This window comes from Diabrotica undecimpunctata, chromosome 2 (genome assembly GCF_040954645.1).
Source record: "Diabrotica undecimpunctata isolate CICGRU chromosome 2, icDiaUnde3, whole genome shotgun sequence".
NCBI classification, from domain to species: domain Eukaryota; kingdom Metazoa; phylum Arthropoda; class Insecta; order Coleoptera; family Chrysomelidae; genus Diabrotica; species Diabrotica undecimpunctata.
The window spans coordinates 13,423,540-13,437,594 of NC_092804.1; the positions used below are offsets into that span (position 1 = coordinate 13,423,540).

General features: G+C 32.1%; 1 protein-coding gene across 1 annotated transcript in view; it reads right to left on the reverse strand.

Annotated features, from left to right (window-relative positions):
• The window catches only part of LOC140433617 (cell adhesion molecule Dscam1-like), a 757,823-nt gene that overhangs the window by 307,088 nt on the left and 436,680 nt on the right, over positions 1 to 14,055 (reverse strand). Inside the window, exon 2 of the mRNA XM_072521600.1 lies at positions 1,693 to 1,856. Coding sequence (XP_072377701.1) covers positions 1,693 to 1,856 — 164 coding nt within the window. The remainder of the gene's footprint in view (positions 1 to 1,692; positions 1,857 to 14,055) is intronic.

Sequence of the window (14,055 nt, forward strand, 5' to 3'; positions counted from 1 at the left end):
GTTGACGCCCAAATTAAACACTGACCGTCTGAAGTTAAGTCTTTCTTCGTGGAGCACTATTTGGTTATTATTCTCGAGATGGTTACGGAATGAGTTATAATGTCTAAATAATATTAACTGTATTGAATGTAGCGTGACTACTTGTTGCACCACTTCAACTCAAAGGTGTATCTAAGCTTTAACAAATATAAAGCACCCCCTGCAGTATAGCAAGGTCCTTTGGATAACAGATCAGACGCTAATATTAGTAGAAAGCAAACCACTTTGGTCCACTTTGATCTTTGACCTCTGACGTCACAAGCCCTCGTGATCAGGTCTCAAACAGGTCTTGATCAGGTCTCGAACAGGTCTTGAACAGAGACTTGCTTTGCTGACTATAGACCGTAAATTTTTCATTTTTGCGTATAAGGTACTTAACTTAATTATTGAAGTTATACTTCTATACGCGCGCTCCACGTCGAAAATTTGTATGGGAGTGAATCTGTGAAATCATTACATATGTAATAAGATAATGAGTAAGAGAGAGACAGAAGATATATTTTCTCTCTCTTTCTCCATCGAATACAAAAATGTTCCTTTTGTATATATAATTTAATATTATATATATATATATATATATATATATATATATATATATATATATTATATAAAGATATATATAGATACATATAATATTATATATATATATAATAAAATATTTATTAATATTATTATTTATGTGATATGTTTTGTATTATTTATTAAATGTTCATAATTATATTAGTCTTTTGTATTTCAAAATAATAATCTCAATAAATCACTGTATGACCCAGAACTGTCAATTTTGAAATAAGTTTGTGTCATGTTCTCGGTAGTATAGTAGTCAGTATCCCCGCCTGTCACGCGGGAGACCGGGGTTCGATTCCCAGACGGGGAGGACTTTTTTATTAATATTATTACATGGTAAATTAAACATATATGCGTAAGTAGAAAAGTTATGTATATTATTGTCATTTTTAAATACTTATGAATATTGCATTTTAATTTGTATTGTATTATTATATTAAATTATGTTGCACTGTATTGTAGTGTATTTTTTTATGTATATTATTGTCATTTTTAAATACTTATGAATATTGCATTTTAATTTGTATTGTATTATTATATTAATAACAAAATAAACAATGAATTTTACTGCAGAGTATGTGTAAAAAAATGTTTGCATTCAACTCCCTTCATACATATATGAAAATAAAAATATACATTTTCATCAAAATATTGATTCAATCCTTCATTTACTTACTATACTCCTATTACAGGTCAAAAGTCGTTTATTAATTGTTAGTAAGTTGTTATTAATTCTGTTTCTCTCTCTCTGCTATGTCTTACCTATAGCATTACATATGTAATGATTGTGCAGATTGACTCCCAAATAAATTTGTAACGGCCAATGCGTGTATAGAAGTGTAACTTCCACCGGCAGTCCCACTGGACTGCCACACCCGTTTTTTTAAGACACTATTCAGTTATCAAGTCAAAAAGGATACCTAAAGAAGTTTATATTCTCTATTTTTAACGTAGTAATTTTAGAAAAAACACTATAGTATTATTGATGTTTTTATCGTAAAATAATACGTGAAATATATACAATATTTAATATTTAGTCTGATAAATCTTTTGAACAAGCGAGTTCTTTTATTATAAGAGACTAACCTGATGTACAGGAGATCCATCCGCAAGAATCCACTCAACTTCCGGCGGGGGACTACCTTGTGCGGTACAGTCTACTTTTCCTCCTGAACTATTACTGAACTCTACTCGATGAGGAGGTTCGTGTATGAACAAAGGTCCTTGTAGGTCTACTCCTCCACTCCACACTGAAAAATAAAATAAAAACCTGTAAAATATGAGATGATAATCGAGTATAAAAATTAAAAACAACTTTTATTTATTGGTCCATAACCTTTGAGATACATCATGTAGAAACGTCGAATCAGACATTATATTAGTATGATAGTCTTTATAATCTATATTCTGTATATCTGTATCTATAATTGGTATAGACCTTCTTGGAATATACAATTCTTGCCCACAATGCCGAATTGATGTTTCTAGACTTTCACTAACACTTTCACGCACTGCCTCGATATTAACATTTGAGCGGCTTATTTTTGGACAAGCAGTGTAGCTTTATCAACAAGTGATGCAGTCTCTCTAATTTCTCAACTACTTGCTTTACAGTTGACAAAGTTAAATTGATATTTCTATCATATTTTGTACGAAATTTTCGAACTATGGCCGCCAAACTTCTATTAATTTTAAAAAAATTTTCAACAACGATAAAGCGTTGCCTTTTCGGTTAAGGCTTCATTTTTTACTAAGCCTAAACTATCAGCTGTCAAACTATTTTTTTTTGTTACCAACACTTCACTGCACAAATGGCGGTAATATTAAATCTTGTGTGAATTATTTTGGGACAGCCACTATATGCGGGCCTGCCTTATAAAACCTCAGCAGTTAGTTTTAAAAACAAGTTGTTTTATTTTTGGTAATATTACAGTTACCCTAAGTGCAATATTTAATTTAAGTGAATTAACCTCTAACAATTTCTACAATTAGTCAAGAAAACTTATTATAGAGGAGATAGACAACGTAGCGCAGATTACTCCTTATTTTAGGTGTTCTGCAAATTGAGCCCAACTGTAATAAACCCAGTTTACGTGTCTTAATATACTCCAGCGCGAGTTTTTGCCCTCCTAACTACCACGTTTTCCGCCAAAACACCCCAGAGCCAAATTTACGTTGAAAACAGAGATGAACTTACACAGAGGGTGTCTTAATAATCCTTTGTTGTTTATTTGTTGCTCTGATAAGTGTAAATAGCCTTAAAACAGAAATTGTGGTGGATGCGAATGGTGGATTTTGACTTTCTTGTACCCGCATTGCATCAGGTAGTAGATTATTCAGTTGCTATATGAATTTACGAAGAATAATATAATTAATGGGAACAGGCAAAATCGTTTGAAGTAGAAGCATTTCGCTATGTTTATTGTATAGCATTTGTTACACAATAAACATAGGAATACCAGAACGATTAGGAAGGGTTGAACAAAATATATTATAATTATAAATCTGTGAAATCTATCACTACTAAAATCTACCACTAAAAAAAATCATTTTCTGGCACTTTTCTAAACTGTAAAACTGCTCCTATAGCACAAAAGCTTCTTCTTCCTCTTTATAAGCAATTCTGCTTGTTCATTGGCGGATTAATACCTCTATGGAAAGTTGTCACTCCATGTTTTGCGCGGTAATCCGATACTTCTGCTGATTGGTGACTTATCTCTTGCTATTTTGACGATACTGGTCACCTCCATTCTGCTTATGTGGTTATTTTTCTTTATTTTCTATTTTGTGTCAATTCATGTATACACTGTACGTTACATTTTCTTCTAATGTCTTTATTTCTCTTTCGATCTCTCAGCGTATTTTCTGTAATTCTTCTCAGTACCTACTCTTATTTCTGCTGTGTTTAGTAGCCTTTGCGTTGTGGTTGTGTCGGGTCTTGTTTTTGAGGCATATTTCATTATTGGTCTTAAGGCGCGTACAGACCTACAAACGCATGCGGTGAGCAGCCACGAATACACATACGTGTACAAATGTGGACGGCGCTTTCGTAACCTCTCGCTGCATGCGTTGCTTCTCGCGAATGACTTGAGCACACATGCTGCGAGCCAGAGAGGTGTCGGTTTTTTCGCACACATCAAAGAAACATACGTGTACGTTCGCGCTCAGTTTAGACGGATAGCGTGTGGATTTGTTGCATTTGCAAGACAAGTTCGGATTTATTGAGTTTTATTCATTTTATTGATTTATGTGTAAAGTGGAGTGGTCAAATGAACAATGTTTGCAATTAATAGATTTGTATGAAGAAAACCCTATATTATGGGATCCAAAAAATAAGTTTTATTATTCAAAAACAAAAAAAGAAGATGCATGGGAGTCGATTTCAAGAAAAATTTTGATATAGATTCAGCAGTTGTGAAGAAGAAAATGAGCAGAAATTGTCCAGTATTAGATTCTAACGCCAAATCTACTAGTAAATCGGACATCATTTGTAGGGATCTTCTTTTAAATAAATGCGTCGTCCACCATCGCCTATTTTTCCTTTGTTTTTTCTTTTTTAATGAACTAATAACCACAAACGCGGCACTAACCATAAGCAGCTCCTCAGACATTTTTTCACGAATGGATGGAGCGCCTTGAGCACGCATACATATGCGGTGATTTCTACTTTCAACGAATGCTCTGAGCGCGAATAGTTTGAGCTAGTCTGTACGCGCCTTTAAACTGGCGTTATAAATTCTTGATTTCATCTTAGTGTTAATGTGTCTGTTACGCCATAAAATGTTATTAAGGCATTCTGTCAATCTGTTTGCTTTTTGTACTTGATCTCTCAGTTCTTTGTCCAGATCTTCATAGCTAGACAGTATAATTTCCAGCCCATTTTATTTTCATTACTTATTTAATTCTGATGTTATCAATTTCTATTTTACATCCGATTGGTTCTTTGCTGATTACTATTGTTTTAGTTTTCTGAGATGAGATTGTCATATTATATTCATTTAATCTTATGTTAAATATGTGGACCAGTCTTTGCAGACTATCTTTACCTTGGACTATCAATATTGCATCATCTGCGTAACAGAGTATTTTTATTTCTTTGTTTCCCATTCTGTATCCTCCTCCTTTGTTAACGCTTTTGATGATTTCATGGATAATCGATTTGAAGAGCATGGTGCTCAATGAATCACCTTGTGTTATTTCTGTACCTATTTCTATAGGTTCTGTAAGTTGTTCATCTATTCTGACTTCCATTTTGTGGTTTCGGTAGATGTTTTTATAGTTTTTATAATAATTAGGGAAACTTCTCTATTATACAGAAAATGGATTACATCTTTGAGTCTTACTCTATCAAACGCTTTCTTTAGGACAATCACACACAGAAATACTAGTCTATTATACTCTAGTGATTTCTCAGTAATTTGCTTTATAACGAATATTGCACCTCTACACGATCTTCAACTACGAAAACTCTGTTGTTCATCTGTTAAACTTATTCTCTGCCATACCCCCAACGACCGGTTTCGCATACTACAATTTACTATGCATCTTCAGGTCTTAAGGTACATGGTAAACCAAATGATGTCGGTACAAGAACTGGTGGCGGGTGATTATCGGTTATATTGTAACTGTTTAACAATTAGAGGGAGAGCTCTTGAGGGGAAAGATACTAACAAATAAACTAGGAAGTAGGTATTGTGCAATTGATTGTTGAAATGAATGTAATGTGTTATATTATTTAAAAGTTATTTACGTTTATTTAATAGGTATATTTTGGAAATTTGTGTTAAGTTATTGAATTATGTATTAAAAACAGACAGCTCTATGATAATAAATAAAGGTAGATTTATAATTTGTGGGTGTGCAATAACTCCAACTTGTAATTATCAAATTAATATAGATTAGTTTGGTCTCTATTAGGACAGAAATGTTGTGATGTCAAAATAAATTAAAAATAAAATAAAAACACTTAAAGACACTTAGACAAACAGAACACATTCAAAAAAACACAACAGAAATTTAATTTAAAAGGGGACACTTAGTGGTACTACATCACTTCTAGGAGAGAAACTGGCAAAAAAGGTTAGTTTTTTGTTGTCTAATAGATTTAAGAGGTAAAATTTGACAAGCAATTGTAGGTTAAAGTGTGACAGTTCTTCTTCTATTTATTAGTATTGTAAATAAGATTAACTAACTTTAATTTTAAATAAAATAAATAACTGAAATAGTGATTAAATATTTAAATGAATAGTTATAAACTAATATGAATAATATTGGCATACTTTTAACAAAGACCAAATGAGATAGATTTAAAATTTTTGTGTATCAGAAACTCGAAAATTTAGATTTACAAAATTAAACTTATAAATCAGTAATTTGTAATAATATTAAACACAATGAATATTAAATACAAAGAATGAAAAACTTATTGTCAGTGTGTATGAGCTATCTGTAATGGTATGTGTTAAACTTTTAGAATTTCAATATTTTATTGTGGAAACAGAGAGAAGTAGATAATTGTTGATAAGAAATGAATCAACAAGTTCCAGAAGTAAACTAAATAATTGTAATATAATAACTATATAATAATGAGAACTATTAAAATGGTTCAACAATAAATTTTTATCTTATTTTGAGTTTGTAAAGTACCATGACAAGATATAACGTCCACGACGACAACAACATTGGTAAGTCTGTTCAACAAATATCTGTAACACTTTAACAATTTTAAAATAGTTACTTATGGTTACAACTGTTATATCTCTATTCGATAACACAAGATTTTTTATTTGATTTAAGTTTAAAACACATTAAGTTAAGTAAAAATTCTAGTCTGAACGATGGTATGTTGGTCGACTTCTGACCACGTGTAGTTGTTGTAAAACCAAATTCTATATAATGAGTACGTATCCCAAAACCAGGTGGACTATATTAGAAATTTTGGTAAATAAGTTAAGGTATCATACCAGTCAAATACTGATATATAATTTAGTTTTTAGGAAAAAGGGGGTTAATAGAACTATGTCGAGAAAAAGTTTTTATGAGACTTTGTTTTTATGAGACTATGTTTTTATTTAAGGAGGATGTCATCGGATCCATATTTGAAATGTAGTAAGAAGGGAATGCCCAATTAAGGTGTATTAATAATTTGTATTGAGAAAACATGGTGTTCTGAAAATATATATTATTGTGTATTTTAAATAATGTTTAAGTTACTTTTTTACTTACCACGTGGTGATAATGTAAAATTATTTACTGTTGGATATGTCCTGTCAAAAGAAAACCAAAGTCTAGGGGATCTCTTTTAATATATAGATTGAGAATAGAAAACTTTAAACTTCAATTGTGCTTATTCCCCTTAAAATAGTAATTATATTAATATGCCACAAGAAAATAACTTCAGAACAATATCAAGAAACCAATAAGATATGATTCCTTATAACATCTGTACCCTTTGGGAATATAGCGAACTATTATGAATTAGACCCAATTATTTATTACATTTTGCATAATATAACGGCATAACTACAAATTGTTTTATACAATACAAAATAGTAAAACACAAATTCACCCAGGTTTTCGTCATAGAAGAGCACAAACACGAACGTTTGAACAGTCCCCATTTGACACGTATGGATACGATATGGTAGCAGTAAAAACTGTAGGTGGGCGGGGAGAGTAAGAGAGAGTAAGCTGTCATCAATAGCCAGTAGACAATTTCATTTTGTGCCCTTGGCCTTTAAAATCACAGTTAACAAAAATTTTAAGTTGATGCCTTATATTACCGAGGTTGCGGTTTGTAGTGCAAGTTTTTAGGTTATAAATAAATCAAGGAAAATTTTTGCCTCTATTTTTTAAGGTTAGGTAGCCCAATACTCTAAAACTTGTAAGTATGCAAAGCATTTGTGGTGTTTCTTCATTATTACGGTTTATTTATATTTTGTTTTATTTACTTTTAGGTCCATTTTAACTTAAAAGATTAATACTGCGCTGTTATAATAAGTATAATTTCAGCTTCAAGTATATAAGCATTTGACAACTAAAAAAATTGCTCACGTAACTTCAATAAATAATTCTAAAGCGACAATTTACCATTAAATGTATAATTCACGAAAGTATCATTTATTAGCAAATAGCGTTACTTCAGAAGTTAATATGTAATCTTACCAACCTATATTATTAGAGCGTATAACGGCGGTATTCACACACACTTAACTTCATTAGCCTGGCCGAGTTCGGAAAGCAGCTTGTGGATGATTCAGCTTTGTACCCTTGCGCCTTACATATGCAAATCAGCCACAGTTGCTGTCTCGTGTTTTCGATGCTTCGAGCATTTCGCCAACTGATTAGGGATGATGGGGTGTAAAGACGCGAGTCAGAACAATTTTTGTTGCGTTTGTTGTTGTGTTAGTAATGTGCTGGGTTAACTGGAATCAGTCGACCTGAAGAATGTTTTCCGACAGGAATGCCAAGTTATAAAATAAGGTTACAGGGGCTGTAAACACATACTGTGGTCAGATATTCGGTTTATAAATTTGAAAATACAGGAAACGGGAAGTTTTAGATGATTAAATATGCAATAAGAGGGTTGTTCATACTGAATAAAACTGTAATTTTTTAATTTGATAACACAATACAATTAATCGGCATAATCTCTCATAATTTGATGTTTGTTTAGAAAAAAATGCCTTTGGAAACTGGAAAAAATGGAAAAACAAATTAATAATTAATAATGCGGTTTATTCACACTTCAAAATTATACAATATATATATAATAAAAAACCAAATGAAAATCGAATTAACTTCACATCTTAATAGTAAAAATTTGTTTAAGGCATTAAACATCTACGCATTTTCCGCGCTTAGCTACTCATTTGTGATTATTAAGTGGACTAAAACGAATATAGAAACTCTTCAGCGAAAAGTACGAACACGCCTCACAAATGCACAAAAACACCATCCTCGAAGTGCAGTAGAAAGAACGACATTACCGCGGTATTTAGGAGGACGAGGACTTATGGATATAAGCGAGCAATTAGAAAAACAGATTAATAATTTAAGGTGCAGGCGAAGACATCTACTCTTAATCGCACCATTTGTGGAGTAGATGACACAACACCGAATAAACTGAGGGAACAAGAAATGCAAAAAACAAAAAACGACAAATGCCGATATGTATGTCAAGCCAAAGAAACCATCCGACATCTTACTTGGGGATGCCAGGCATTTGCTGTAACTAAATATAAAGAACGGAATGACTCACTAGGAAAAATCCTTCATCAAGAGATAGCTTTTAAAATGGGACTTCTACATACAAACCACCTTCCATATTATCAATACGTTCCTGAGAGTATGCTTGAAAATGATAACTGCAAGCTGTACTGGGATCGCACAGACCAAACTGTAACACATAATAGACCAGATCTCGAGCTGGTTAATAAACTAACGAGCCAAATAACACTAATCGATGTGGCAATACCTAACAACAATAATATGCGGTTAGATAACCAAACTGGCGGTTTTCATACAACTGCCGCGTGTCCTTATCAAGTAAAGATGAGGGTCGGTATTGCAGACGCACTAGAAACCACACAATTTGAAAAACCAACTTTAGCAATCATGGAAACCGACTATCTAAGAGGAAAATTCACTCATCCCAGACACCTACGGTATCAAAAGGATTGGGCTCTGGTGGGACTCTCTTCATGTTGTCGAGTCCTATGTGACTTGGTACGTCGGTGTATCTCCCAAAAATTTTCGCAGGCTTCTGGACGTGGAGAGTAGCACAGCTTTCTCCATGATCTTATATAAATGTTCATTTATACCCAGATTTTTTATTTTTGTAGGAGGTTCTTCGGAATGACTTTAGTGGTAGAAAGAATAATAGGTATCGTCTAGGTACTTTCCATTCTCCATTGTCTCCTTATTTGTATTTCCAGATCTCTGTACTTGGCGATCTTTTCGTTATACTTAACACGCAGATTGTTGTTATTAGGCATCACCACATCGATTAGTGTTGTTTCTCTCGTTAGTTTATTAACTAGCACGAGATCTGGTCTATTATGTGCTATAGTTTAGTCTGTGTCAAAATATATAACCTTCATTGGTAGTGGTGATTGCAGCGTCCACTAAATATTCTTGAAATGTTTCTTATTCGTAAAATAAGAAAAATTGAATATGTCAATCATTTATCCAAAAATATTACCAAACATTTTCATGAAATTGCTAAAGAATCAGCTAGTATTAGAAAATTATTATGAAGCGCTCGTATAAATTTTATTGCAAAGTTCTGTAGAAAACTTATCTCAATATATGCAAAAAGAAAATCCTTCTGTTAAAAATCTTAAGTCTGATCTTTTGAATGTGATCAATCATGTGTTTGGAGATCATGAATGTTGTAAACAAGAATATTACGTAAAACTAGCAATAGAGCAGAACAATTTATGGAATAAGTCGCAAAATTTAATAACGCAAAACAGACATTTTACAATGGTAGAAATAGTTTCAATATAAGATGTCAAGCTGTTGGTTTGGCGTTATAAAATGGTCGAATGCGGAAACTGAAGAACTGAATAGACCAAATAGAACCATGCTAACTAAATACTGCATGAACCACCTCAAAGCATACATCCAACGGATGACACTACCTGGCATATAAGGAGGGAGAAGAACGGGGTGTATTGGAAATATCATCCACTACTAAAAACAAAAAATAACAGCAAAAAACCATGACAAAAATATATAGAGCAGCAATTAGACCAGTGATATCATACGGAGTGAAAGTAATCTGTCATACGAAAAAAGATGAAGAAAAACTAAGAATTATTGAAAGAAAAATTATGAGAAAACACGACCCGATAAAGAGAGAACAAGAAGAATATATAAGACTAATGCAGCATGAACTAAGAAATAGAAATACAACCGAAAAGGAAGATATAGTAAAATTTATTAATGCACAAAGACAGATGGTTTGGACATATACAAAGAAGAAAAGAAGGCGCACTAATTAGGAAGATAACAAACCTAAAACCAGTAATAAACAGACCAAAAGGAAGACATATTCGCATGTTTTAGATAACATTTTTGACGATTAACCATTTACCCAAATGTTAAGATATTGAATAATACCAGATTATTTAATTTATAACTATCAACAAAAATGTAATATGACAAGTATAAATTTGATAGTAGTACGAAATTCACAGATATGGCGGCCTAAGTACCTACATCATTTCTTTGTCGATGACAGTGTTTAGATAATATGAGTCATTTTTCAATTATATGTGTGTATGGAACTTTATTTTTCTAATAACAAATGTTCTTTAAAGGCGTAACTTTGTTTATTTGGTATATTTTATTCCGGTTGACACAGCAGGGCAGTAAAATATTATACATAAAGATGTTGTAACAGATTTCTTAGTTATCTCTATTAATATAGGGTGAAGATCAACGTTAATTGTTTGTTCTTCAATTGTTGGTGTTGCTTCCTGAATATCTTCTTGCTCAGATTCCGTGTCATGATCGCTAATCTCTTCACTATCATCGTCGGCAATAGAACTACCGGAATCATTTTCTGCATCCAAAGTTACTTCTTATATAGAGTTGATAGACGTTGAATTTCTCTTTCATAAGGATCCATTACTAAAATAATTGTCTTTCAATTTCAAAGTTTCAATGTGAAAAATTAATAAAAGATCTACCGACCTTAAAAGCAGGATACGCAAATTGATGAATAAAACAATTAACTGCTACGTATAGTTCTTGCGAAATCACTTTATTATCAGATGTATTTCACACGAAACCAAAATCACAACTGAGGCACATCTAATCTAAGAATTACTGCATATTCTCAATCGGGGAAACCCAGCCCAGTGGATATTATATGTATAATATTTAGATAATTTTCTGCGATTTACTCATAAATTTAGATACTCGAAACTAGAGGGAAAATAAAATAAATAAATAAAGTTCCTGTATATGAAAAAACTTACATAAACAAACGACGGAGGTCTATCAGGACATAATATAATATGTAGATGTTCATTTTTATTAGAGGAACTAAAAATCCCGACAAAATAGATTATTTATTTCTAACAAAACGACGTTTTACGCTGTAGGCTTGGCCTGACAGATCACCGTCGTCGAACAGAGTAATATGCGTCGCGAAACAAAACAAAAAACATAGTATTTATATTTTATTTACATAAAATGGATTGAATTTACAAATATGAATTATAAGCAAGTTTCATTTTATAACCAAAGAAAATCCAAATCGTATAATATTTAGTCAGTAATAATGGTCTACGTGAATTATAGATGGAAGTTGATTAGAATTAATTAAGAGACTTTTCTAAATACAGACTGCCTATGTAAGTAACTTTTGACTGTTTAACATACCAACGCAACGTTAAAATATCCCGACCTGCAGCGCGCACTACACTGCTTCTACACTAATGCCCTCAATATACACTTCGAATATTGGGTATTAGCTCGTAGAGCTTAACCGACTCTATAAATCATGTAGTACGTTAGTAATACGATTTAGTTTACAAACTCGGCCCCAGTATTATCTTCGATTAATCAAATCTCCTGTAATCGCCTTTTTACATTTGCTCCAAATACACGAACCGGCGCCGCTCAACTAAAATCCTGCTGCTGCAAGGACTGCTTGATTCTGAAGTTATAATACACTGTTAATCATTGGAAATTTATATAACCTATGGGAAGGTGGTTCACTTTATGACTAACGTTAAATTTTTTACATTAAATTATCAACAAAAACGTATTTAAATAAAATATAAACCTGTAAACAAAAATTACGTCCCAGAGATTGATGTTATGGTTTCTTCATGTTTAAGTTTTTTGCCTTACCCTGGTATACCAAATTTATTTTACATCGCAGTCACTCATTGTTTTACATTCTACCACCTTTTTAAAATACCAAAAATTGCTATTGATCTTACTACACACAAAACACAACTCTTCACTAAAAACTGCCTATTCACAAACTTAAGCACAATGACTTTTGCTCCTACTACATCATTCCACTTGACATTGATGGGTACTAACTGATTTTTCATACCATCTTTATATCAGTTAGCCCAAGACTCCAGAACAGATCAGAGGTAATGTAAGTCGAAAAAACTTCACCAGCTACAGGGGGTCATGTAAGATGCCCACATCTTCAGTTTTTAATAATCAATAAGTTAAGTCTATTGCATTTACCTTGATAAAACCATGAGGATTATATTTTAATACGGATGTCCTTCGAAAGTTTTTTTAAGTGGCCATACAATGTTTTTTAACAACTTTTTATGTAAGTAGTAAAAAACCAACGTGTTATTTCTATATATTTAAATTTTAACTTGTGTTTTTTAATATTGGTATTTTTACTCTCTCTTTTAGTTAACTGATGATGGAATGATTTATTTCCGATAAGATCTTCTTAAAATAAAAATTTAAGCTTTTAACAAGCAATTTTTTTTTTATACCTTAATACACACGAACACCACGTGCTTTGTATTCAACAGGTATACTAGCCACTCCTGGATATCTCCACTTCATGGTTTGCTCCAGTTTCACTTTTAAGTTTAAGTTTTTTATTATCCATTACAAATTAGAAAAATGAACAAGTATTTTTCAAAGTCTGTGTTAAAGTATTTAATTTCCCCATTAGAATGTCATTACAGAGGATCTGAAACTTTTTTCTTATGGTACTTAAATACTATTTTTTTGGGATTGGAGAAGAAAGAAAACAAATGCAACACCACAATTGAATAGTTGACGGGTTTCCGAAATAAACGATTCAATTAATCCAGATAAACTCACAGGAAGGGATTTGAAGATGATAACAGTACCATATGTACAAGGTTTATCAGAAAAATTAAAAAGGATAGGCAACATCACAACAATATTCAAAACAACAAACACACTGAGAGATTAAATACCTTATAAATGCAACAATTTTTACGTGGAAAAAACCGCAAAACCACTAAGTATCAAGATAAATGAACATGTAATATTCATCAAAAACAAAGACTTTGACAGATTCTATCTACAAACATTCCTGGGACAAGAGCACAGAGTATAACGGAAAGATGGATAGTCATAAAAGAAAAAGTCCTCAAAAGAGATAAATCAAAGAAACTTACAATGAAGTTAAAACCTCTGAAATCCAAGCTGGTCTTATATATTACAGTATCTCGTAATGCCTATTTTAGGTTTTGACATTAAGAGAAGAAGCAAGTTAGGAATTCTCTCTCATTAGCACATTAAACGGCTGTGCATTATTATTATTTTTAGTATTATTATTTTGGTCTAAGTCGAACCATCATCAGTAAAACCTAGAAGTAAGTATTTCCACGTTAAAATGATAAATACAAAGAGGTAAAATTTTGACTGTTAAACTAATAAGCTTGTGGTTAATATTTGCATCTTAAGAGTAGTTGACAC